The sequence below is a fragment of the Drosophila gunungcola genome, unplaced genomic scaffold (genome assembly GCF_025200985.1).
Source record: "Drosophila gunungcola strain Sukarami unplaced genomic scaffold, Dgunungcola_SK_2 000001F, whole genome shotgun sequence".
NCBI lineage: Eukaryota > Metazoa > Arthropoda > Insecta > Diptera > Drosophilidae > Drosophila > Drosophila gunungcola.
Genome location: NW_026453197.1, coordinates 15,433,923 through 15,460,094, shown reverse-complemented (window position 1 = coordinate 15,460,094; position 26,172 = coordinate 15,433,923). Strand labels below are relative to the sequence as shown.

General features: G+C 40.6%; 5 protein-coding genes across 10 annotated transcripts in view; 3 read left to right on the top strand and 2 right to left on the bottom strand.

Moving 5' to 3' along the window:
• Positions 1-12,604, top strand: part of LOC128263402 (angiotensin-converting enzyme) — a 45,683-nt gene extending 33,079 nt beyond the window's left edge. The window contains exons 8-9 of the mRNA XM_052998433.1: positions 11,308-11,448; positions 12,035-12,604. Coding sequence (XP_052854393.1) covers positions 11,308-11,448; positions 12,035-12,350 — 457 coding nt within the window. The 3' untranslated portion in view covers positions 12,351-12,604. The remainder of the gene's footprint in view (positions 1-11,307; positions 11,449-12,034) is intronic.
• LOC128263405 (zinc finger protein 512B) lies at positions 325-3,479 on the bottom strand. The gene is made up of 3 exons (XM_052998436.1): positions 3,358-3,479; positions 3,034-3,072; positions 325-1,637 (listed from the first exon to the last, which is right to left on the bottom strand). The coding sequence occupies exons 2-3, from the start codon at positions 3,043-3,045 to the stop codon at positions 786-788; spliced, it is 864 nt and encodes a 287-aa protein (XP_052854396.1). The 5' UTR covers positions 3,046-3,072; positions 3,358-3,479; the 3' UTR covers positions 325-785.
• Positions 12,605-13,328: 724 nt separating the features above from the next.
• LOC128262417 (uncharacterized) lies at positions 13,329-20,353 on the top strand. Of its 5 annotated transcripts, none has more exons than XM_052996667.1 (5): positions 13,329-13,353; positions 18,015-18,189; positions 18,243-18,360; positions 18,574-19,277; positions 19,882-20,353. In XM_052996667.1, exons 2-5 carry the CDS (start codon positions 18,135-18,137, stop codon positions 20,283-20,285), a joined length of 1,281 nt encoding a protein of 426 aa, XP_052852627.1. In that variant the 5' UTR covers positions 13,329-13,353; positions 18,015-18,134; the 3' UTR covers positions 20,286-20,353. The 5 variants fall into 5 exon arrangements, with proteins under 5 accessions (XP_052852627.1, XP_052852628.1, XP_052852626.1 ...); XM_052996668.1 differs by lacking the exon at positions 13,329-13,353 and adding an exon at positions 14,263-14,385; XM_052996666.1 differs by lacking the exon at positions 13,329-13,353 and adding an exon at positions 14,265-14,404.
• Positions 20,354-21,401: 1,048 nt separating this feature from the next.
• On the top strand, positions 21,402-23,285 carry LOC128262424 (epidermal growth factor-like protein). 2 transcript variants are annotated; one of them, XM_052996674.1, is made up of 4 exons: positions 21,402-21,618; positions 21,831-22,388; positions 22,739-22,942; positions 22,996-23,285. In XM_052996674.1, the coding sequence occupies exons 1-4, from the start codon at positions 21,443-21,445 to the stop codon at positions 23,252-23,254; spliced, it is 1,197 nt and encodes a 398-aa protein (XP_052852634.1). In that variant the 5' UTR covers positions 21,402-21,442; the 3' UTR covers positions 23,255-23,285. The 2 variants fall into 2 exon arrangements, with proteins under 2 accessions (XP_052852634.1, XP_052852635.1); XM_052996675.1 differs by having other exon boundaries at positions 22,739-22,935; positions 22,996-23,165.
• LOC128262423 (epidermal growth factor-like protein) lies at positions 23,209-25,715 on the bottom strand. The gene is made up of 3 exons (XM_052996673.1): positions 25,137-25,715; positions 23,894-24,430; positions 23,209-23,592 (listed from the first exon to the last, which is right to left on the bottom strand). Exons 1-3 carry the CDS (start codon positions 25,601-25,603, stop codon positions 23,283-23,285), a joined length of 1,314 nt encoding a protein of 437 aa, XP_052852633.1. The 5' UTR covers positions 25,604-25,715; the 3' UTR covers positions 23,209-23,282.
• Positions 25,716-26,172: the final 457 nt, after the last annotated feature.

Here is a 26,172-nt window from a genome sequence, read left to right as displayed (position 1 = left end):
AATTGAAAATATCTTAAAAATGGTTTTTATTTTAAATATTTGGTTAAAAACCATTGAATGCATATAGTACTAAAACTTTACTTTCTTGTGATATTAGTATACCTATTTTTTTAAGCCACTTATATTATAAATGAGCATAGAATTTAACTTTAAAATATTTATGTGCTTAAATGTTTTTATTTAAAAAATCCACCCATTTAAATAAGACCAGAGTTTAATAACGACATACTCTTTATTTACAAAATATATATACAAGATATTCAATAACAAAAAAGCCGATAATAAACTATTTCCAGCAGCGAACCAGTGACAAATGCAAAGGGATTATTTTATACAGTTTATTTTTTATTTGTCCCTAATAGATTTTCACATAGATATTTCTTTTGCTATCCATTCGATTCATTGTGCGCCAAAACCTTTCACTGATAAACACGGCCGGCTAAGCTGTCCATAAATGTTGCAATGTACAAACAGTTAGCTGGTATTTATCCTAAACCTGGCGATTTCAGCCAATCACAATGGTTTCCATTGGATGGCTGGATTGGAAATAATTTACAAAAGGCATTGCTTGTTGTTCATCTTGGGTTCTTAACAGCTACAGGGAGAGAGTGGCAGGGCGGAAGTTCGACTTCCCGGGGCTTAGGGTTTGTTTCGGATGGGTGCAGGAGGTGATGGAGTTGGTAGAGAATTGAAAATGTTGCTAGAGACATCCTTCGGCTCATTTCCAGGTAGTCCGCTCGCTCCAATGGAATCGCCCGCTTCCGCTTCCGGTTCGTCCGTCCTTCTTACTTGTGGTAGCCATGATGGTCGGCGTAGACGGAGGCATCGTGTCCGATGGCGCTGTGTCCGATGGCACTGTGTCCATAGCCGCTGTGTCCAATCACCGGGTAGCTGCTGACGGCCACGGTGGGGGCGTGCTTCACCACGGAGTGCGAGACGACGGGAACCTTTACGTAGACGGGATAGGGACGGTCCACGTGCACGGGCACCTGGACATTGACGGCCTTCTCCACGTAGACGGGGTAGGGCTTGGCCACCGGCACGGGGTAGGGCCTGGGCACCTCAACGGGCACGGGGCGGTCGACGGGCACATGGACGGGCACCTTCTCGTGGCGGATCACCTCGTAGGGCTGGGGCACTGGCACAGGCACCTTCACGTACTCCTTGACCGTCACGGGCACCTTGCGGATGACCTCGTAGGGCTGTGGCACGGGCACCTTGACCTCCACAGGCACACGCTTCTCATGGACCACGGGATAGGGGCGGTCCACATGCACGGGCACCGGGATTCCCTTGGTGATGGTGATGGTCTTGTGCACATCGGCCTGCTTGCTGATCACATAGGGGGCTGGCACGTGGTGGACATCGGCATGTCCGACGGCGATCGCCGGTCCACTGTGACCCACAGCGATGGCGGCGGGGGCCGAGTGTCCGGTCAGGCCGTAGCCACCGTGTCCGTAGCTGCCGTGTCCGGAGATCGAGCCGTGGCCCAGGTAGCCGGTGTCCAGGCCAGCGTGGCCGTAGCCGTAGCCCAGGTCGAGCAGGCCGCGCTTGTCCAGCTTCTTCTCCAGCGGCACCTTCTCACCCTCGGTTTTGCTGGCACAGGCCGAGGCCACCAGCAGAGCGGCTAAGCAGATCTGCAACGGAACGGGGGATGATGGGGTTGATTAAGAGTGGGTATAGGCTAGGGCATTCCAAAAACCTGTCGAATTAGTGTAATATTTTCCATTGTCTTATATCAATTCTTTTAATAATGGTGTAGATTTTGAGTTGATATAGGCTAATAATACGTCCCATTTCTCAAATATTTATAAATTTGTATTAATTGTTTTATTTGCAACCCCACATTTTTCAAAAATATACATGGTAAGAATAATGGTTATTTCATTTATTAATATATGTATTTTTTCCGAAGCCTCGGTTTAATTTGGTATTTCCTTAATAAGCCTTCTTATTTTGGGCTTAACCTTTAGTTTTTTATATTAATTTGTGGGACATAGTTATTTAAAAACAATAAGTTTCTGCAAAATGTTTTACTTTTAAGAGGATTGACTTTAAATAGAAATTGTAATTGCTTCTTTGCAAAAAGCTGGAAGGGTTAAAAAAAATTATTTTTTAATAACCATGAATCCTAAACTCAAAATGCCTTAAAGTATATGAACATAAGAATCCTTTGGTTTATTACCAAACTAATTATCCCATTTATTTGTTTTGAAAGCCCCCCACCATTGTTGAACCAATTCTGCCTCAGTATGTGCAACTCTATTACCTAACGGACGGGCAGACTTTTTATGACCCATTGCCTAGTTTGATCGGTTACCTAATCGCATTAGAAAGCGAAGGCGATATGTCGCCTGAATCGCGGCTGAGCGGTTGTCGGTTGTCTCATCGCCCTCTTTTGCGATTCAAATGGTCAAGTGAAATTCGTGCGTGCCGTGAATAAGTGATGCAGTGCAGAGTTACGCCCCAAAAGTAGACTTCGCCCACTTCCAATGCCCGCCGCCCACTTTCCGCGTCACGTTACGCATACGCAGTGCGGGACGCAGCGAGTGCATTTGGAGTTGGCTTTAATTGAGCACATAAACCCAGTTGATTGCGGCCCGGTACAAGACGTGGCTGGCACTCCAATTATGATCGCTCAGTTAATAGACGCTTATTAGCCATGTCGTTCAAGTTGAAGTTGGTCATTTGCAAGCAATTCACCTTTGTTTCATGCAATTGAACGGATTGTATTGTTTAAGGAAGTGACTGAAGATGGCCAGGTTAACCATATCTTATTTTTATTATTTTTGCATTGCAAAAAGTTCACATTATTCCCAGCTACATTGCTACATGAAAAAATAGTTCAAGTTTTGATTGTTATAAATGCAATCAATTGCAATTCTTTGTTTGATTTCTAGGTTTCCCACACTTAGATATGCTACCGATCCCATTAATTCACCATTCGCACCCATTTACATATCAAATTGAATTTCTTGCATTCTGATTGATGGGCTAACTTGAAATTAATTTCTACTTGTCTATTGTACTTACGAATACTTTCATTGTGGAGTCTGTTGGGACTTGCCAAGGCTGTAAATAAACATAGAAATCAATTGAATTATTTATACGAAAAACAACATCGTTTTTTTTTTTGATTATAAACAGCAATTATTAGTTTAGATAACTTAACTTAACTTAAGCTAAAAAAAAACATTTTTTAAGAAGCGTTCTTAAAGAAGTCAAACTAAAGCACAAGTCTGGACACAGTTATAACTTTTTCAAAACACAGCTTAAACTTTAATTTTATTTTCACATAGAGTTTTACACATATTTTAGAAACAAACAAAATTTTTCTTGACAATTGGATTCACTTACAGCGAAATAGACTGTGGAAGGATTGTAGAATCACTAGCGATTCCAAACCTTTGACTGGATGCTGTCTGTGGTCAGTGGCGCGCTTTTATACCCCCAAAGAGTTTTTGTGTCAAAACGAAACTGAAAACGCCGCCAAACCAAGTCGCCGAGCGGTTTCCAAAAGCTTTTCCCAATAAAAGCCAGGTAAATTGCTCTCTTGAAAGCTTTGAGCTCGGCTTGGTTTTTGCCAATGTTAGTTGGCAATGCAATAGTATTGGTGCAGCTCGGAAAGTTTCAAGCGGAAGAGCTCACCAATACATCGACACTCAACCAATACTCGAGCATTTGCTGCTCATCTCTGTCTGTATTGGTGACTTTAGCCACCGACTTGAAAGTGGCTCATAAAATATTGGTGCAAATTTGATCAGATCAATTTTGTATCATAAAAAGGCAAATTAAATAAATTAACGAAAGCTTGAATTGAAATTTATCTTGGGAAAGTCCCAGAGAACGTACTAAGATTTTTTGTTATTTATGTTTTGATTTGGGTAAGCAGTCGTCGGGTTACTTAGCATACTATATTGTTCCCAAAATATATCTCTGCAAAAGGTCATAAGTCTATCAAAATTGTTATGTTTTGACTGGCAAGTTTCAGAAGTCAAATGATTTGCCGAACCTGATTTTTTAAATTAACAATATAGTTTCCACCCAATGCAAATTCGTTCAGCTTTTGTTATGACTCCATTAGGCAACAAAAATAAAAAAGCTTATAAATTTCATATGTATAAATCAGGATTGCAAATTAAATAAGCCATAAATCTGGAAATGTGCAAAGGGACCATCATTTCTTTATAAAAATATATTACGCGACATTTATTTATAGAACTTATATGAAAACGTTTTAAATTTGCGGCCTAATAAACAAAAGATTAAGCAAACCAATAATTTTTGTTTCAGCGAAATTAATCTTAAAACGCCTCAGGAATTTTATTTTGAAATAAATAAAACAAAACTGGATATAACCGTAGTGTGTGGATTTATGTTTTAATTAAACAAATAATCGATTTACAATTCACTTAAATTTATTATAATTATCGAGTTCTATTCTTAGCAAAAAAATAAAGTCTTTATATTTTGTATATTTTTAAAAATAACTGTATCATGTCAATTTGTTTGCGTTTAATATTAATGCTCTTTTAAGCTAACAAAATCTGTGTTAAGCAAAACAAAAAGAAAATAGAAAAATTCAACGAAGGAAAATGTTGGATTTTCATTTTTAAGAAAAATGAAAGGTAAACAAAGATATCACAAGGGAGAAAATATGTGTTGTATTGATTTCCGTTGATGTCATAGATGGGTTATCTGGGCACCTTCAGATGTCTCAGGTTGCCAGTTTACACTTCCTGCCCAGATGTGGTGAAAACGGAAGCTGCGTAGCTGGAATTTCTGGGCTTCTTTGATGGCTAATGACGGAAAAGATATCTGCAATCGAGGGTGGTGAAAACTGATGCAACTGCGGTGCAAAACGGTGCGGTTCGGGGCTTGTGTTTCATATCTGTAATCGATTTTCGGCCACCCGAATGCTGATTGCCGGGAGACACTGCGGAGTGGAAGCCCGACTGGGATTGCAAATGGATCGGCATCTGGAACAGTGATCGTGGATCGGGTGGCATGCGTGAGATCTGCACTCTGCCGCAAAAGTGAAAGGCCTTAATGGGTCGGAGTAGTTGCCTCGCCGTTGCATTTGCACAAAATCAGATTACATATCAGCCGGGCTGAGCCCGTGATTTGGCAATTGCCAGCATAATTATTTGTAAATGCGCAAAATGAAACCTGTTGGATGTTGGACTCCGGCTTTAACCATCTGACAGGCAAATGATATGCGTGCACCGTGATTGACTAATCCCATTGTCTGCCTTTTGCCGGGCGGGAAAGATATTTGCATTTCCTATTGTCTACTTCAGATTCTACAAAGGCAATCAACCTAAAACAAACATTTAGCGAGCGGCATTAAAAGCAGCTTTCCCAATTCGAAAAAACATTTTGTCAACATTTCAGCTTTTAAAGGCTGAACCAATAAAATGAAGCTTGTCTGAAAGCGTGTTTAATTTCTGCAGAGGCACGGCATCTGGGAAGCGCAGTTTTAATTGTTTATTCCTTATTGACCCGTTTGACAACTATCAAGAATATATCACACTTCAGCTGTCGCTATTAGTGCAACTCCAAAACACATTTAAAATATTTTTCTAATAAATTTCAATTTAATTGCATTATTGTACATATCTTGATATCTAAAATCTACCAACGTATTTTCTTTTTAATCTTATGAATTTATTCAAAGAACTCATAGTTTTTTAAAGCATAAAATTAGAAAATCAAAGTAAATCAAATATTTTTTTTTTAGAATTAACATTTGATTTTCATTAGCTTCTTTCTTACATCACAAAGATCTTTAGCTTCCAAAAATGTCTTTCGTTTGTTTATTTGAATCTACGTCATTGGCAGACAAACCGGATTTACAATATACTCTATTTAAATTAATAAATTTGCATATATTTAAGTAACCTTTTAAAAAAGAGACCGTATTAATATATATTTCTTTACAATATTCTAGTGTCTACCAAAAATTTGTTTCGTTTGTTGATTTGAATCTTTGTCATTCGCAAACAGACCTGATATACAATATACTCCATTTAAATTAATAAATTTGCATATATTTATGTAATCTTTTCGTATAGAGAACGTAGGAATATATATTTTTATAAAATATTCTAATGCGAGCTTTATCAGATTATCCAAAATTAAAAATCAACACGAAGTCGAATACGTTAATTGCCAAACTGGATCTGCTGTTTTGATTTTGCCCTTAATCAGTGCTATTCCTGGTATTTTCAGGGATTCCCCCTGTAGCCTGAATAACTTTTACTTTCTGCTGAAAATGTGTGGTTTTCTATGTTTGGCCACTTGGAACTGAGCCAAGTTTACAGCTGTTTGGCCCACAACAGCGAACGATACAATTCTGTCAGACGTATCCACCAGATACTCCGATTGAGGGGGAGGCTGGGGTTTGGGTGTACAGAAAGGGGCGTGGCAGGTTGTTTGTAGATGTGGTTGCAACATTAAAGCCGGACGATTTGACCCCCGTTGCCCGACCTGCAAGCTGTTGCAGTTGCGTTTCGGCATTGGTTTCGGCTTTGGGCTCAGTTTGCATTTTTACTCGCCGTGCGGACTCTCATGTTCGAAGTCGCCATAAATTTTGGTCAACCGATGCGACGTAATTCATTGATTATAACGACAACAATAACTGCAGTTAGCCCAGTGTCCCCCTGCTGATTTATGGCCAATTGTTCGGAGTGTGTTAATGTTTGGTTGTTCTGACTCTTGTGCACGCTGTTGCGGTCTGTTTCTGGAGTTTCGGTTAGGCTCCTTGAGCCATTCACAGAGCGTGCCAAAGAGGCCCCAAATTAGCCAAATAATAGTTGGGGTTATGAGGGCCACAGCTCGGCTGGCGTTGGGTGGCAGTCCTTACTCACTCACTCACGTCGACTGGCATGCGATTATTCACACAATTGTAAGCAAGTGAACGACATGACATGCCAGCTGGAAAACGGTCTGGGAAATTTCAATACGCTGCCTGCAAAAAGATGACTAACAGAGAAAATGCATAATGGTATTGCAAAATAATAATTCTCTTGGTAAAATTACCTATCAAACTGCTAAATGGTCGAAAAATAAATTCATAAAGACAAACAATTGAATATAATTTCTAAATAACTTTTTCTGTGCATCGCTTGCAACTTTAGTTTTTGTAACAATTTTGCTAAGAGGCTCTAAAACTTTTTTTTTTAAATTATGTTTATAGCCAGCAAATAATTTAAATATTCCAATGTCTTTTCTAAAAATTTCAAGATGTTTTGTTAAAAGTCCAAATTGTAGCTTTTCATATTGTACACCACTTAAAGTGTTTAATTAAGTTATAAATAATTTTTTATGGACACCGACAGCTTAAGTGTACAACAAACAATAATTTTATTGATCTGATGCATCTGCATTCAACCTTTTTGAATCTGTTTTACGATTTTATGAAAACATTTGGGGCTCAAAACATTCAGCTTGACCTCAGCATTTACATTATCCTCGCTACTTTTCCAAGCTACCATCATCATAAAAGTAACGAGCTGTCTGTTCAAACCTGGCAAAACCACAAAAACCTTTTACAACTTTTTGCCAACAAGCCAACCTAAAAATATAACGTTAAATGATAAAAATAAAAAATAAATAATCATTACGGCGAACAACTTTTATGGCAATTCGGTAAGAAATTAGATCAAGTTCGCTGCCACGAGTCTGGGTTGCCTCGAGTGGATTGTCTGGCGATTGGGCTCACCAGATTATTGATTTATGCGCACGGATCTAGCGACAATCGAGACACAAACAAAAGTGATAGCGTATTAAATGCTAATTAGGTTCCAAAAAGCGGATCTAGAACAATAAATAATGATACAATTAAGAGTGGAATTACATAGCACTGTCGTATTTTGAAAATGAGCAATGTGCTGCTGCGAACGGGTCGGAATTGGAATTGGAGTTGAAATCGGAATCGGAATCCGATACTGAAACTGAAAGTGCATTGTGCAACGTACTGAATCGCCATCCACGTCGACATCAACTCGAACTCTATTTATGGCCAAGACAAAAACCGGACCGACTTCTTGCTGACTTGGAGCGACTGCATCCGCAATGTTTCTAAACGAGAAGAGAAAAATAGCAGCAGTTAACGCAAGCGGCAAAAAATAAAATAAAAACTAAGCCATCTGAGTCGCGATCTCTGAAGGAAGCTGTATTCGTTGTCGTGGTCGCCTTACTACAGTTTGTTTAGACCACACGCCCATGGCGCTTAAATGATTTGCTGGCCGGGCCAAGAGAGTGGCGTGGACAACAGGGCGTATGTCTAATACCCCACTCCGGCCATCGGCAACGGCATCGGCATCGGCATGGGGCTGGCCACGTTTTCTGTGCAAAGTTTTGGCATTTTGACATATCAAGTGAAAAGCCTAAACGATTTCCGACAAGTAACCAGTTTTTTTGCTTTGATTTTTGTGTACAAAAAATGCACATTGCAAATGCGCATAAATTTTGGTAATATTTAAATAAATCTAAAAGTTGTGAATTAGTACGGACCTACGGGAAGTTGGAAAAATATTCAATCAATTTTTTAACGACATTAGTTTGTCATCAACGTAAATTAATGATTACGTTTTGGCTAAAACTTTGTTAAAAAGTCAACGTTTTCAATAATAATTGTAGAAGATACTGTATTTGCTGCTTAAAATTAGTGGATTTATCAATTATAAACATAAAAAACTAGATGCACTTTGTGAGTGTTTAATTACTGTAAGTCTTCTTAAATTAAAAAACATGATAGTTCTTCTGTTATTAACTGAAACCATATTTTTAAACACTAAATTTTTAAAATAAAATATTTTAATTATAAAATAGAACACTCATATACTAAATAAAATAAGAAAATAAAAATCTTTTAAGATACAAAACTCTTAATAAATCATTGTGGGAAAAATCGTAACTTTAAAACCTCATGAGCCAAACATCTTATCGCAAAATTTGAGCTTGGAAGTCATGAACTTGGTGTGATATAATTAATTGATATTGCTCTCGGTTTCCCCCGAATGCTCCATTACAAAACCTGACCCGTTTCCACATGATGAACATGCTCATGAAAGTCAAGGTCAGTCGTAAAAAAAAATAAACCCAAAAAAATGTTTGTAAGTCGCAGCCAATTTTTGCTTTGTCAAGCGAAACAATAAGAAGTGATATTTGCCTTAAGAGTAACAGACATTAGCAGCAAATTACAGGCCGCACATTAATTTGAGGCAGACTGAAAAGATTTCGCGAAACGATTGAATGCATTCGTGGGTCCGCCGCTCAATCAGTCAGTCAGGGACATTGAACCACTTTAGGGGCATGGCAAGCAGCTACTACTACCAACTAAACTGAAACTGATCTGAGACAGCACTAACCCAGTGTGACCTCAACAGGTGACATTCACATCAGTTGGAAGAATCGAGTTTGAATTAAATTATAAGCTCAAACTAGAAAACTATAAGCATGCCATTTTCAGAAAACTAGAGTACGATTTTAGTACGTTTGTGTGTGGGTAAGCCGAGCACTCAAAAGGCTATAAAATTGAATTTCACCGTTTTTCTTTCCTTGAGTTCAACTGGGCTCAAGTCCCCACCAGCGAAACTGGAATTGTGCAAGAAGTTTTCGGCCCAAGTCTTTTGATTGTCCGCCGAAAACCAGCAGACAGAAGCAGAAATGTCAATTGCCGTCGATTGGCTGCTTAGGGGAAAATCTCCATCGATAGCTCAGCTGGCCCATTCATTCAATTGGCCAAATGAATGGCTTGGCTTGGCGGCAAACAAGACGAGAACCCGAAAACCAAAAAGCAAAAACCAAAAACCAAAAACCGATCATTAGTGGCGATCGCATAAACGACATCGTTCATACGCCCCGAGGCAACTGCCGTTCAATCGTACTCGCTTTGTGGTCGCCGAAAATTAAAGATTTTTCGCATATTTTTCAAGAAACACATGTCCCATGTCCCAGACGTTGAAAAAGAATTTTCGCAACATTTAATTTTAGCACAAAGCGGTGGCTGTGGCAGCAACAAAAATTGGACTAATTGCCGACAATGTTGGCTCTGATTGACTGGACCAAGACTACCAGACTGGCCGAGTGTTTGATTGAATGATTGAACGAATGAATGGCAGCCGTTGAAACAGCAACAGCAATACCGTAACAGCTACACAGCAACACCACGACGGCGAGGCAGCTGCCTAATCCCTGTTATTGGGTCATGTCGCGTCTCTGGGAAAATGTGGCGACGATGTGGCAATGTGGCAACCGCTGCCAAGTGCCAAAAACATAACACAACACCGAGCCACCGAGTCACCTAGCCACCTAGCCACCAAGCCACCTACCCACCAAAACAACCAAGCCACCAGGCCAAGTAGTTGCAGTTGCAGTTGCAGAGGCTGAAGCTGATGCACTTAATGGTGCCCGGGCACGTTGTTTCTACGTCTGGGAGTATTGCAGCCGTGATCGAACATTGTGAAAAGTGAGCATTAAATATGCCATTTTTTTCAAGCCCCCACTTGCAACATTCTCGCTGGGTGGAATGTGTATTAAATGAGACCCAAAATATCTGGTTCAACGCCTCACATTCAAGCTCTTCCGTTGGAGAATCCCCTAGCAGAAGGTCGAAACAAATTATCGGCTCTTCCCTCTCATTTAGAAAGAAACATAAAAAAATTAACAAAAGAAATCCATTAGTTGAACTTGTTCTTGGCCCCCAAATTATTAGTAGTTTTGCATGCTAAAAAAGTTTTGGGGACTTTGCCAACATATTGCATAATGAATCCAAATCAAAAAACAGTGACAATGCAGAAAACAGAATTTATATTTATAAGTTTAGATCTTAAAAGCTGCCTAGGGTAAAACCAATTCGAAATTATATTTTGAATAATTGCTACTTGATTGCGCAGTCGTCACCATAAAAATACAATAAAAATGCCATAAACATAATTGTGATTAAATGAGCATAAAGCAAATGGCAATTACAAGACCACAAAACTTGACTTTTGCATGATTTCGAAACTGCAAGAGAACGACTTTGGCTGTGCGGCAGTAGCGACTTGCTTTAGTTTAAGGCTTCAACTGGAGCTCGACCTTGAGCCAGAATGCGATCGAACGACCAGCAGCTGACTGCCAACTGACAACCACCAACAACCAACCGCCAACACCAAAAACACGGACTGACTCAACTCGCAACTTACAACTCTCACTCGAGACAATTGACAATGTTTATGTCGGCCAAGAAGCGTGACCGTCGTCCGTTCTAATGCCCATTTGCCCCAGTCGCAATAAAGCCATGTTTCCGTCCACTTTCAGGTACTTTTTTTCCACGGTTCTGCAGTTCCAGATCTATCGAGGTCTGTGTCGCGAGTCTGGCCAGTACATCCCAGGCGATCCCAGGAAGCCGCTGCACCTGTGCGACATTTACCGTCAGCCAGCGGCAGGCAATATTCTCAAGTAAGTTCTAGTCAGATTTTGTATTATAATCTATAATAATGATTGTAATTGCCCAAAGGTAATGGTATTTTATAATGTATTCTCATAGATTTACATTTTAAATAAACATTACACAAACATACATTATCGTTTTGTACAAAAACAAGGCTTGGGAGCATTGGGTTACTATTTTACTCCTTTACAACATTAAATACATGATTGATTTTTTTCTTTATTTATTCCTACTAATATCATACACTCTAAATCATATCCAAACGCAAATTTTGAAGGCAAATATTGAAAACAAGTGATTACAAATTTTTGTAAGATGTATTTATTTAAAAGTAATTGCGTTTTGTGTTAATCTCAACTTTTAAAAATTATATCTTACAAGAAAAAAGGTTTCAAGATCAATAACCTACATACAAATTATACAAAGTATACAAATTATACAAATTATTCAAATCATACATAAATTTGTGACTATCTAATCAAAAAGATGAAAGATTAAAGTTTTTATTAAATAATATACAAGATATTTGTAAGACTAAATTAAAATGGCATAGTTAGAGCATCCTTAAAACAATAATCTCGTATTTTCCCGCAGAACCCTTATGTCCAAGGGCGCCTCGCAGCCGTGGCAAGAGGTCCTTGAGGAGACATTGAGGGATGGTCGCCTGGATGGCAGTGCCCTCCGTGAATATTTCGCTCCTCTTGAGGAATGGCTCCGTCAGGAGAATCTGAGGACGAATGAGTATGTGGGATGGAACTACGATGGCGACTACTGCAAACGCAGCATCGAGACTGCCGGTCTGCAGATCTTTGGAGGTTACTACAACGGTGGCATGGGCCTAGGATCATCGATTTACCTGTATTCTCTGACCTTGTTAACCAGCTCTTTTTTGAGCTTACAATTCTTTTGAATTCCCAGTATTGGCGAGCCTATGTTAAGAGCCCCTAAACAAACAGTCAGACAAAATGTTGTTCCACTTACTACTTCCGCTTATTCAAGTCGCACCTATAACCAAGTTGAACTTGAATCAATGCCAAAAAAATACACACACAATTCTAAAATTAAATAAACGAATAATAAAAAAAACGCAAATCTGACAAATTGCCCGACAGGCTGCACCCTAAAAATTGCAACAAAACAGATAATAAATGTAGAAGATTGATCGACTGGGGGATACCTGGTTGTATGTTTATATAATGAATACAAGCTGAAATATGAAATAGGAAGGGATCTTATTTTCATTTAATTTCTTTGTTTATTACAAAATTATAGAAAATGTAGTAAAGTTAGTTTAAGAGTGTCTTAAACTCTTATAACACCCTGAAGATTTTCGAGATCCTGACATGCACTATTGTTCTTTGGATACCTCTCTGCAAAACCAGTATCAAATTGATGGGGAAATGAGGGGGTTTTGGGGCAACTCAGAGTGCGATGGTGAGTGCAACCCATGCGGGTCATTGGAACTCCGGCGTCGCACGCACATTGCTCACTCATTTGTTGGTTGCTGGATACGTTGCTGCTTACAATTTAATCAAATAAAATAAATAAACCTGCTGCAATTTCGTAGTTGTGCTTTTGTTTTGCTGCTGCAGCTGCTGCCCCGACAGCGGTTTCTGGTGGAGTAGCCAACTGGTTTTTTGTTGTGTATAAATTTGATTTAATAAATTGCAGCAGCGGCAGCAGCAACAACGACAGCAGCAACTTCGGTGTAAACAAGACAATCAACACTTGTGTGGGTTGGCACGGTCATCGCAGTGGCATTGTTCTAAAGTTTATCTAAGAAATATGACACTTTGGCTAAGTGAGTCGAGTGGATCCGCATACTTTCTGCACACTTGTAATCAACTTAAATGGATATTATAACGCAGTGCGTGAGGCGAGCAAAGTATTTTAAACTCGCTCAAGCCGGATAAGTAAGTATCATCCATCATTAATCTAATAAGATATCACAGACGTTGACTTAGTAAATTTAAGCTTAATTTATGCTTGATAAAATGTGCTGATGGCTTAGGTGTCTGAAGATTATACGGTGATTAACTAAAACGTTGTCTGGGAAATAAAGTTAGTACGTTATAACCTATTATTATGTTTTTGAGATATCTGGATTATTAGCAGTCGTAAAAAGAATTCCAGATTCTTTTTTATTTACGACTTTTTGTACTGTTGTAAATTTCTACTCTGTAATCATGTTTTGTGTAATTAAATTTATTTTATTATATATTTACTTAAGCACGTTTTATTGCCCCCTATTTATTCTGTTGCACTTTCCCACATTTCTGTTATGCCATTTAATCCCCAGTTTGGGATCAACACCGTAGGCTGAAGAAAAGCGCAAGGCAAATCAAAACAAAAGTCACAACGAGAACAACAGTTGGAGTCGGGTTTTTGCCCCGCAATGACAGTTGCATGTTAAGGACATGATCAACATTTCAATTAGATGCAATCATCGCCCTCGGCAAGATTTGCGGGTTTTTGGTTTTGGTGGGATTGTGGGGTTGTGGGGGCAGGGAAAATCGCTTTGGGGAGTTGAGTTTCATTCACTGGCAGTGGAGACTTTGCTGTGCGTTTGCCGGGGTGCTTTACATTTCACTTTCGCTTTGGAGAATCAGTGTGAGCAGTGCGTACTTCCGCTCTCCGATCGCCGTTGCCCGATCTCAAGTCCCCGCTACCCCGGGTCGGCCTTTATTGGCTCGACGACAATTTGCAATGACTACTGTATTTTGTTGCTGTTTTCGTAGTTTACTTTATTTCGAGAAGGAACATTCGGGGTGAGTAAACAGAATCGCCGCCAACGGGGAAACAGTTTTCACGAGACTCGCGATTCAAGCGTACACGCAGCGCATATAGAGCGGATAGAATAATTAATTATTAATAGAGGAGATCCTCTTTTGGAGCAGAACTGGATCTAGTAAATAAAAGTGAAATAAAATAAAATATTAAACAAAGTAAATCTCTAAAAAAAAGGTTGTTAACCATTATGTGTATAACCATTATAAAATGGTTTTGATAAACTTTAAGGAACTTAGGAATAAATCAAGCTGACGCCTAGCACCAATCCAAAAAAGTTATAGCTAAACAATTTAAATAGTTTTCAGAGAAAGTTTTCCTTTAGGAATATTTTATAAAAATGATTCAGTTCTAAAATTTAGAATTAAGAATCCATTTTAAATACTAATAAAATAACCTAGAAGGACAACTTACAAAATAAATGTGTTAATCGTGAAATAGTGCAGTTAACTGCTTAAAACGTTTAATCGAAATCTAAAAAAAATTATAATAATCATGCCACGAGAAGAATTTTCGAGGGATTTGCTCCTGCTCCTGGTGATTGTGTTTCCATTGGTATCCTGCCAGAACAGCAGCCTAAAGATAAATACAAACCTGAAAGATGTCGAAGCTGGGGCCGTGGCCATGCCCTCCATTCAGGGCCCGGGGAACATTTGCATCCGCGAGGAGCCCTACGTGGAGCATGTCCAGGTGCCGGAGATGCAGCCGGTGCGCGTGCGCACCTCCAGTTGGTGCATGGAGATCCCGCCCAGGTGTGCCACCTACAAGACGGAAATGCGCGAGGTGATGAGGGTCCAGGTGAGTTGCTCTGCCTCCGAAATTGCACTGCATCCAAATGGTCGCAGGTGTTTCACTGCCGGCTCTGCCTTTGCGGGCATTAATTGCGTCATCATCGTAATCCCAGCCAGCCAGTGGCAACACCTTCGCCGTGGCCACTTTTTCCACCATCTTGGGGAGCCTGCGCCACAAACCTGATTTCGATATGCGATTTGCGATTTGCACAACCAGGAAGCTGCTCACCACGATATCCATAAATTGCCCCGATTCGATGGCCGACTTTGATTGGGTTTCTCGCATAAACATTTATATCGCTCGCTAAATGAGTTCTGTCCGCAATCAGATGGATGGCGCAATTCTTGTCAATCTGTAGCAGGGGTTTCCTGTCCTTCTGCCATGGAGAACGGAAGCCGAATTGAGTGGCATTTGGTGGCAGCTGCGTTTTGGCGCAGGAGCTGCTGATGCACTTCACTTGGCCCAGACGCAAGCGACCGGTTTTGACCCCAAAGCATCTGAGCGGCAAGAGTGTCCTTGGCTGTCAAGCTTCTTGAACTAATGGGCACATGCGGGGTATACGCATTTTCACTATTTAAATAAAATTACTTAAATTTAAATAAGTAAATATTAAAATATTTTGCTATTTATTAGATTTTGTATAGTATATTTACAATCAAAGCTCCAATATAAAAATGTAAAAGTGGGAACTCAAAACAAATTAGCAATTAATAAACGTAAATCTTTTACATTGTAAAGTTTATGGACTATATTTTTTTATAATTGCCGCTGCATGCATGAATATAATATATTTATATTCAAGTTGTTTTGTGATTTGACAGATAGTAAAAGAAGATAAATGACAGTCAATATGGTTATCCATCATATCTTATTTTAAACACACAGATACTTACAACACATCTTTGTAAATGCTACTGTGATAAATGACGATAACTGATTTTCCGTTAGTGTCAATAAATTTTTATTAATTTTAGGCAATTATTTGGTAGCACACAAGCAAACTATTAAGTCCACAATGCCCACTGCCCGGTCACTTAAAAGTGCGCAAAGCGAGGAAAACAACGGCTGCGACCAAGTGTTGACCAAGCTTGGCCAGAATCCGGTTGCAGTTGCCTGAACCGAGGGGCCTAATCAGGCTCGGCTGGTTTTTTCTATTCATTTATTTAGTTTACCACTTTTACGGTTGGCTGTGGGGGTAGGCAAAATAATTATGTCATGGTGTCAGTGATGGAAAGTGCAAATGAAAAGCGGAAAATCCAGCACTTATGGCCGGACTGGATCAACCATTTGTGGACGGAGGACCAACCGATCAGCAGCATTAAGAGCTCCACTTGTGCGCACCGCAGAGCGGCGACTTGATGCCAAAGCCGTTGACACAGTTTCGATTGCATCACTAAGCCGCGTTGCAATCGCCATGACAAGAGGCAGCCAGTTTTGGCTTAGTTTATTTTTTCCCCGGTTTCGTGTCTAATGATTTGTGCGAGTCGAGATCGCTCGAGATCGCTGCTTGGCTCGAATTAATTTCATAATTATTTTAATTGGAGCTCTTGAGGCTTTCTGTGTTGCCGAGAAGGTGTTTGCGGAGAATCGCCTTAATGGCCTGCACCCCAAAAAGTATATTTCACCATTTTTCTAACCCTGCCGCTGGCATTCCTGGCGATTTTGGTCATCGCCTGCTTGGCCAACTCTTAGTTTTTTTTGGTGCGAAAATGTAGCCACTAATTCGGCAATTTAAGTTAGTTAATTAACGCATAAAGAAGTTTGCATTTGAGTGGTAACCCAATGTGATCTCTAGCCTCGAAGTAACTTTAGCCACAAAGTGCCGAACGATATTATCTGGCTTTCCATAGAAAAAATGATTTGGTATTTTGTGGTGGAGTGTGCCATGCGGTTATTCGAGTGGCACATGTAAAAAAAATTGCTCAACTTGTATTCAATTACTATTTATGACAAACATTTGAAAAGCCAACCGTAATTATGCAGACACAATGAATCAGAAGACCCAACTCGAATCGAATTTCACTGTTTATATTAAAATTTCCGCCTTATTAATTTGTGGTGGGCACACATATGTAGGCAGATACAAATACACAAGCCGCAATTCAGATACGAATCCATCAGCGAACAATGCGTGAGTCGGGAAATGGTCTGGGGAATGAATCTGGAACCGAAATGAGTGTGAGAAGCTCGCCTGGAATTCAGTTATCCAATTAAATTGTCAACTCAAGGGGTATTCGAGGGTGAGGCGTATATATCTGGGGATGGACTATGCTTTTTGCTCGACAACTTACAATAATCTCCATCTTAAATTTGTAACTGACGAGAGCTGGGCCAAAGTCCACTGGCCACAGGGGCAGAGTGACACTGAGGCGTTGACAGGGTTGATGGAGAGCCCTTCACAAGTTTATCCAATTAATGAACTCTTGCGTTGATGCCTCTTCAGTGTCGCAGATCAAAGAGATTTCGTGGCATTTCTGAGACTTCCTAGCAAACGGGTCAGAGCCCACATGCGTGCGGGCGTTTTTACGGCATACTTTTTGGCTTTGCTCAAACTATTATCTTTTAAAAGCTCATTGTTATAGCACGTATTTTATTTAAGGTTTAGATAATATAATAATATAATAATACACTCCTCACAAATCTATCTATCCTTGCTTTAATATTTTAAATATATCTGCTATTATTATTTAATATTAATTTAAATCATTGTATAACTAAAAATTTACAGCAAATCTTCTTTCCTAGATTTTTGTAGAAACTCGTTAGAGCCAAATTCAGCATAAATATAAAATAAAATGATGTCTCCTATTGTATTACGGAGATTGATTTCTGTAAAGTTTAAAGAGAGATAGCATTAATAAAAATCAATTACAATGCTAAGTTTGGAATTCATTTGGAATATAAACAAGTTCCAAATTTGTTTCAATGGATTTTATTTTGCTAATTCTATGAAATTATGTACAACGCCAGTTTAAATTGTCCAAACCGTTTTCAGAAATTGAACAAGACGCGAAAAGTTCGCTTTTGCTGCCAAGGCTACGAGGGAAATCTCTCCGACAGTCAGGCCACTTGCAAACCCATTTGCCGGGGCGGTTGTGGGCGTGGCAGCTGCGTAATGCCGGATATTTGCAGCTGCGAAGAGGGATATATAGGCAAACATTGCACGCAGCGTGAGTATATAGAGATGGCCGTCTAAGTCAGTAATTTTATGTTTTATTCGAAGGCTGTGATCACGATCGCTGGGGTCTGGACTGCAAGAATCTCTGCCAGTGCCAAAATGGAGCAGCCTGCGATAACAAATCTGGCTTATGCCACTGCATAGCCGGCTGGACTGGGCAGTTGTGAGTATTAAATTTTGTTTATATTGTGAAATTAAAACAGCAAAACAAAAATCACTAGGGCTTTAAATGTAGTAATAAAGCTGTTTACAAGTACTCAATAATGTAGTTTAATTCTAAAAGTCCTATTGATTTATTTGTTTAATATTTCTGTGCATTTATTTTTTTAAGCTTAATAGTTGTTCCATATTAAATTAATGTTATGTTCCTTTGTAGTTGTGAACAAGCCTGTCCCCAGGGAACCCATGGCATTATGTGCCGCAAGGCCTGCGACTGCGACGAGAAGCCTTGTCATCCTCAAAATGGCTCCTGCATTCTACAGGATCATCCGCTGCAGCTGAATGTGAGCCATGTCATCGTGGAGACTGTCAACTCAACGCTAGAAAAGATGGGTATTATTCCACGACCGACCACGCCGCTTCCATTACCAGAAGTTATAGTGATTAAACAACCTGTGAGCCACGAAAATGCCCAGCACTCGCCGAAGATCATTGTCCACCAGTCGGGCAGTGAACTGCTCGAGAATCTGCACTCGGCTGCAGCCGCTGGAGTTCCCACTCCGGAGGTCATCCATGTTATCACCAATGGGATAACCTCGCCGCAGGAACATTTGGCCGGATTTGTGGGAGGCGGCGACTCCAACTCAAGCCAAACGGCAGCAAATCATCAGTCCGGTTTGGTTACCACTCTAGTCAGCATTATGCTGCTCCTGCTGGTCGCCATTGCTGTGGGCTCACTCTACGTTTATCGGAGGTATCACCACAAAAATTCAGCCGTATACAATGCCAACGGGACTGTGACCACTCTGCCTTCAAATCCAGAGGTGGTTCTCACCGAAGCCGCTGCCCTGGGCAAAAACTTCCACGAACCACTGCCCGAACCGCCAGTGGTCTTTGCGGTCACGCCCCAATCGAACGACGGTATGTAAGTGTCTCTGCCGACCTTAAAATAGCTATCTTCTATCTACCATCTAAAAAATAAGGGATATACTACAATATCAAAAATAAAAATATAAGTTAGATTTGATAAATCTGTAAATAAATAGTTGTAAACAAATGTTTATGTTATAATGCGGGCGTATTGAAAATTTTTAGACAGCTTTTAAAGGACTTATACAGTGACCTTGTTTTCTCAGGCTTTTGGCCAAAAAACGGATTTTTCTGAAGGCCTTTGCACTTTGAATTGGCCAAAATAAGACCAACAGCTAGAACTGACTGTTTGATCACTGGTCGGCTGATAACGAACAGTAAGTGTTTTGGCCAAGTGACGAATTTTTTAATTTTGTGTACACCATCAAAATAAAATCTTAATTTTTTTTGACTAAAATGAATACTTTTATGTACAACCAAACTGAATATCTTTATAATTTCCTGGCTGGTTCTGAATTATATTTATTAAGTTTACATTATACACCAAAGATTTTTCGGGATTTCGTTTTAAGAGTAATTTAATTACTAAATTTAACAAGTACTAAACTGAGTAGTAGTCGGCATTATTAATAAATCTCTTTCAATTCTTCCACAGCACCACCAGAATTATATGACACGCCCAGCAACAACTCTTCGATTAAAACACCGCCCTACGCCTACGCTAGGAAGGAGTCCCTGTATTCGGTGGTCTCGCCAAAGTCGCGAAAGGGCAGCCTGGATTCGCATCTGTACGATGAGATTCGCTACCACCAGCAGCACCAGCACCACCACAATCAGCACCACCCACGGAACCACCAACACGTCCAGCACTCCACCACTGCCTCCGCCTTTTTGCCGGCCAGACCGCAAGTGATGCCAGTGAATGAGCAGTTCCCCAGCGGAAATCATCATCCCCATCAGCGATCGCACCATGTCACCCACCTGATAATTCCGCCACAGAACTCCAACTTCTTGCAGGTGCCTGCCCAAATCACAGCCAAACGAATTGCCCACCTGTGAGGATGAGCAGAAATACTAAGCCATCAGTCTTTACCACAATAAAATACTTTAATCATATATGGTAAATTTCAAAAATTGTACAAATCTATTTAAATATATTTGATTGATTTTAACTCTTTCTTAAATTCTTCCAGTACATTTTTCTCTGTCTTAAGGTTTGGTTGAACAGGTAATGCTGGCTAGATTGCCTGAATCTGATTACATTTTTAAAGAAAATTATATAATCCCTATCTAGCTGGTTTGTCACTGAAATCTCAGATAAATTCCTCTATGCTACCAAATCTTAGAAACAAGTCTTAGTGACTCTAAGATTTTATTTGGTTGGGAGTTTGGTTGGAAAATATTTCTGTGACACTCATGAATATAGTTATTTTCCTTATAATTTTTCTTAAGCTAATTAAACAAAAAGATTAAAAGAATTATATTTATGTATTGTATGTGGAACGGTAATTATATTTGTAGCGTAGGTAAACAGCGAAGGCCGTAATACCCAGGCCTAGTCCAATTAATCCGAATATTCCTGTTGTTGACAGCATATCTTTTCTTTCTCCAGTTGCCAAAGGTATGTTAACAGGATATTTTGATGCCGTAACATAATCTTTCACAGAAAAGTCTTTTGGTATGAAGTCGACTGCATTTAATTGATACACTTGGATTATAATAGTCACACAAGTTATTTGTAACAATAAGTTTAGTGAAACCATTATTTTATATTTATACTTCGAAGTATAATAAAACCTTGTTGACACACTGGGTGCAAAATGAGAACTGGTAACTGATTTTGATTAGGAACCACTGCATATATTTAAACTACCACTATAGGAATCATGACCGATAAGAATTGGAGAGGAAATATTTAGCCAGTGAAGAAATAAAATTAAAAGACATATTTTATGTGTATACATTGTGGTTTATAAATAGCAACAAATTTGCAATTACAATTTACTCCTTAAATAAAGTAAATCTGAAAATATAATTTAAAGTATTTCTTTAGGGTAAAGTTTTAGCTCAAATTGTGTATTTCTCTGAAGTGTGTTTGTAATTTGTTTTATGAGAATGAGAGCCGATGCTGATAACGCTTTGTTAGTACATCGAAATCCCATGGCATTGCTCGTTCATTCGCTCCTCGACAGCGAAGCTCAGAACAATAAGACGGCATGCACTTTAGTGGACCTTTGGTCGTGTTTACCGCTCTGCTGACGCTGGTGGCATTTCCTGCCCCGATTGAGGCCGACTCCACGGAGCTTTACGGGGACATTGAGAATCCGGGCGAGTTTGAGTCACTAAGTCTGACCCGCGAACGCCAGCAACATCTGTGCCATCGCGAGGTGCCGTGAGTACAGTAAAAATAGTATCATTTTAGAGGATAAACTCTTTGAACATTAAATTTCTCAATTTGTGAAATTTAAATATATATATATATATTAATATAAAAAAAGATCCCATTCAATGGCTTCTAATTTTATTATAAGAATATGAATTGTAGTACATAGGTAATTTTGCTACGGGTTTCCCCTTTCGTTTTATGAGATTCTCTGATTGCAGCACTGTGTTTTTCCAAACCGAAAAGAATTCCCCTGTGCGCGGCAATGGATCCACCATCTTCTTTCATCGCATAGAGATCTGTTGTGCGGGCTACCGTCGTGATGCGTATTCCCACGATTGTGTGCCAGACTGCTCGGAAACTTCGCCGGACAACTGCCGCAATGGCTTTTGCCGAAGTCCGGGAAATTGCGAGTGTTTTGAGGAGTTTGTTCGCAACGAGCACGGTGCCTGCATACACACTTGTCCGATTGCCTGTCAGAACGGCAGGTGTTATTTGAACGGCACCTGTATCTGCCACCGTGGTTTCGCCCTGGACCAGGACACCCGTCAGTTCTGTCGGCCGCAGTGCTCGCAGGCGTGTGGAACACACGAGGAGTGTGCGGCCCCCAACCAGTGTGACTGCTCCCCCGGTTACCGAAGAACCCCGGACCTGGGATGTCAACCAGTTTGTGCTCCGGACTGCGGGTTTGGCAAGTGCGTGGCACCCAATCAGTGCGAGTGCTTCGCTGGATTCATAAAGCGTCCCAACCGGAATGTCTGTGAGGCGGAGTGTTACTTGTAAGTTCATTGCTTTTTATTTATATTTTTAAAACAATTTACAAGTAGATAGATAGACTTAATCACACTTAAATTATTGTGCATAATAGCAGAAAAAGGTAACGAGATTGTATTGTGATGAGCAATTTAACATTATTAAAACTTTCTTTTTCTTATTTTGAAAATGATCAATTTTATTTAAGTTACCATCTTACTTAAATGGCTTTAGACGTTACTTTTATATATTATTTTTAAAATAGTTTTAACATGTGGTAAAATTTTAAAATTATTTTGTTTTAAATTTCGGCAATGCTAATAAATTAGTTCTTAATATATAACAATAATTTTTTTCAATTTCAAACCCCTCCCAGAAATTGCGAAAACGGATTCTGTGAGTCGATATACAAGTGCCACTGCCGTGAAGGATATCGCTACGACCTGAACACCACCAGCTGCCTGCCGCAGTGCAGCGACAATTGTGGCCAGGGAAATGGAGTGTGCTTAGCACCCGGAGTTTGCCGCTGCTTTGCAGGATACGAAGCCCACGGCAGCGAGTGTCGGCCCAAGTGTGAGAGGTCCGTGTCGGGGGGCCAAAGCTTCTCGCTTTCATGTCCTTCTTATTCCACAGATCCTGCGGCAAATACGGTCGGTGTCTGAGTCCCGAAGTTTGCGGTTGTGGCCAGGGCCAGCAGCATTGCCTGAACGGAAGGTGCGACGATGTGGGCCATTGCACCTGCCCTGCGGGCGAAACTCACACCATCGATCGCTGCTGGAAGGCAGACCATTTTGGCGAGCAACTGTACACCAGCGAGAAGAGAAAGCATTTCAACGGTCAGCTAGCTTACGAGTTCAATGCCCTGATCGGACGTCTATTTAATTTCAACTAAGAAAAACAATAAAAACTTAGAGTCCTACTTAGACGGCCTGGCATGTCAGGCGTCCCTTGATGCCGCTCTTAATGAATCCCGGCCTGCAGATGCAAAAGTTGGGGGCACTGCAGAATCCGTTCGGACATCCCTGGGGGCAGTGGGGCTGGCAGATGTTCCGCTGGTGCTCGTCCTTCACATATCCCGTCCTGCACTCGCACTGGTTGTTGCCCACGCAGACACCGTTCAGGCACGGCACGTCGCACTTTGGCAGGCACTCGGACTTCTTCCGGTCCCACTCGAATCCGGAGGCGCACTCACAGATGTCCGGGCCAATGCACCGTCCGTTCTTGCAGGGACTGCGGTTGGGGGAAACAATTTAAAATCAGTTTGTTATATTTTTATAAATTTGCTACACCTTAAAATTAAAGTATAGGTTTAATAAAAGGGTCTTAAAAAGGTCTTTTTAGTTTCATTTTTATACCGAAGAGTTTAAAACTGTAGTCGAAGGCCTTTTTTAAACCACTTAACCCGTAAAGATATTAAGTTATTTAAAGATAAAAAGATTGATATTTTCCTAGAGTTGACTAGTTGAAAGCTGTTCTAAAATCTTGATCAAAGGATCTTGAGTACATGTTACAAAGAAGGCACACTACTTACATGGAGCAAATGGGCTCACAGCGACCTTGGAGCTTGAGGTAGCCGCCGTTGCAGTTGCAGTGTCCTGGGGCCGTGCACCTGCCGTTCTCGCAGGAGTCGCAGACCGGTTCGCAGGATCCGTCGGCGGCCAGGCGGTAGCCTTCAAGGCAGGCGCATTTGTTGGGCGCCACACAGCGGCCGAAGGAGCAGCCCGGATTGCACTCCGGCTGGCAGTACTTGCCGCTCACTGGCTCCAAGGAGTAACCTTCGCGGCACTTGCACTCGTTCCTCTCGTCGCAAGTCCCGTTGCCGCAGCCCAGGGGGCAGGTCGAGATGCACTTGCCCTCGGAGGTGCGCACGTGGCCAGGGATGCAGACACATGTGTTGGGCGCCGTGCAGATCCCGTTGGGACAGTCGTCAGCGCAGATGGGCTCGCAGCGGCGGTAAATGTGCGGGTTGCGCTCGTAGCCCTCGCAACAGACCTCGATGCGACTCATGTCCGGCGTGGTGCCATTGCCCACGAACTTATCCTGGGAATTGCGCAGGAGCGAAGAGGTGCTAGAATTCAAAATAAAATGAAAATAAGAGCAAACCTTTTAATTAACCTTTTATCCATTTTCTTACCAGAAATAATTCATTCAAAAGTTTATGCACCAAAAATTAAAAATAGGGACCTACGTCTTCTCATAACTTCAAGCAATGGAATTTTTGTAATGTATATTTATACTACCTACGGTCAATAAACAATTTTTAGTATATTGAGTCTTTAAATTAAGCTGTAAATGAGTTGTTAAAGAGAACGTAAAAAGAGAGTTCAATTGTATACAAGTATTTTTAATACGGTGTTTGCTTTAGCTAGCATTTTGTATTATAATTAGTGTTTTGGCTTTAATTCCAAGCAATTGTTTTCAATTTTCTTTAAACACAAATTAATTTATACAGTATATAATTTTAAAAGTTCCAAACACATTGCCCATTAATTCCAAAAATAAACTGAAAAGCCCAGACTGTTAGCTTAACGCTTATCTACCAACTTTCTGCTCGTTGCACATTAAATTAATTTACATTATTAGCTTGGCATACATATACTGGTGAAATCAAGTCGCATTTAATTATCAGGCCAGCGGAGGAAGTTGAGGTCGTTAGTTCACTATTTTAATTGTTTGCCTTGTTTTCGAATGATTTCCGAATTGGGTGATAACTTAAAGCACATATGTTTTCCACCCGATTGGTTTTATTTTTGTGTGTTTTCCCCGAAACTTACGGAACATCCTTGAAGCAGATGCCGCTGGCGATGGCAGATCGGGTTTTGTTGATGAACAGGGCCGTTGCATCGAGGATTTGGGGGGCAGGGGTGCGATAGGCCGGCGGAGTCACTGCCTGCACATAGTGTCCATAGAGTGGCGGCAGAGTGGCCGGTTGGTATGTCTCGGCGGGCACAAATCCACTCGACTCCTGGCCCACACGGTTTTGGCTGCTCCAGCCATACTGGCTACCCTGGTTCTGGCTGCTGTTCCAGCCATTGTTAATCTGGTTGTGACTGCTGTTCCAGGCAAAGTTCGTTTGGTTGTAGCTGCTCCAGCCAAACTCACTATTATTTTCGGCCAGCTGTAGGTTTCCGGATGGCGGCTGGCGCGTCTTGATGCCAGACGTCTTGAATTGCCCCTGAACCAGGGCACAGATGGCCATCAGAATAGCCAGGGACAGCAGCTGACATAGTGATGACCTCATGGTGAAGTCACTTGATTACGGATTACGGATTGGGTATGGAAATTAATAGTGCGCCCACGACCACGTCCGTTGGCGGCTGTAGTTGCACTTCAACTAATCGACTAATCGACTTCCGATGCGAAGCAGCCGGTCTCTCAGTCGCATATCGCCTCCGACGACCTCTTGTCCCCCTCCTAATCAGCACCTCGCCATTGCCATTGGGATCTATCAATGAGGCAAACGGAGCGAAGGTTTGCTCTCAAGCCGATGAGGCAAGGCAATAAGTCTCTTCTATATTTTGCGACTCGTAAACAAAATGTATTGCCTTTGGGTAATTCCAAGAAATGTTGATGACTTCAGGTACTCGCGAGAGCGTTTGAGTGGAGATGAATGGTGAGCACTGAAGTCGCAGAGCAATTTAATGACGATCACCGAATTTATTAGGAAAAAAAATATTATGAGACTCTTACTCTAAGACTGTGAAATTGATAAAAAGTACACAATATATAAATGAAACCATGTAACACATTTAAAAACCTTCGTTTTTTTCTTGTGAATTAATAACTAAGCAGACTGTTGTGTTTAAATAT

Coding starts and splice junctions, on each gene's coding strand:
- LOC128262417 (XM_052996664.1), top strand. CDS start 14,723: ATGCCACGAGAAGAATTTTCGAGGGATTTGCTCCTGCTCCTGGTGATT. Junction 18,190..18,242: donor AGGCAAACATTGCACGCAGC/GTGAGTATATAG, acceptor TTTTATTCGAAG/GCTGTGATCACGATCGCTGG. Junction 19,278..19,881: donor CACGCCCCAATCGAACGACG/GTATGTAAGTGT, acceptor ATTCTTCCACAG/CACCACCAGAATTATATGAC.
- LOC128262423 (XM_052996673.1), bottom strand. CDS start 25,603: ATGAGGTCATCACTATGTCAGCTGCTGTCCCTGGCTATTCTGATGGCC. Junction 24,431..25,136: donor ATCTGCTTCAAGGATGTTCC/GTAAGTTTCGGG, acceptor TTTGAATTCTAG/CACCTCTTCGCTCCTGCGCA. Junction 23,593..23,893: donor TGTGAGCCCATTTGCTCCAT/GTAAGTAGTGTG, acceptor CCCCAACCGCAG/TCCCTGCAAGAACGGACGGT.
- LOC128262424 (XM_052996674.1), top strand. CDS start 21,443: ATGCACTTTAGTGGACCTTTGGTCGTGTTTACCGCTCTGCTGACGCTG. Junction 21,619..21,830: donor CTGTGCCATCGCGAGGTGCC/GTGAGTACAGTA, acceptor CTCTGATTGCAG/CACTGTGTTTTTCCAAACCG. Junction 22,389..22,738: donor TGTGAGGCGGAGTGTTACTT/GTAAGTTCATTG, acceptor AACCCCTCCCAG/AAATTGCGAAAACGGATTCT.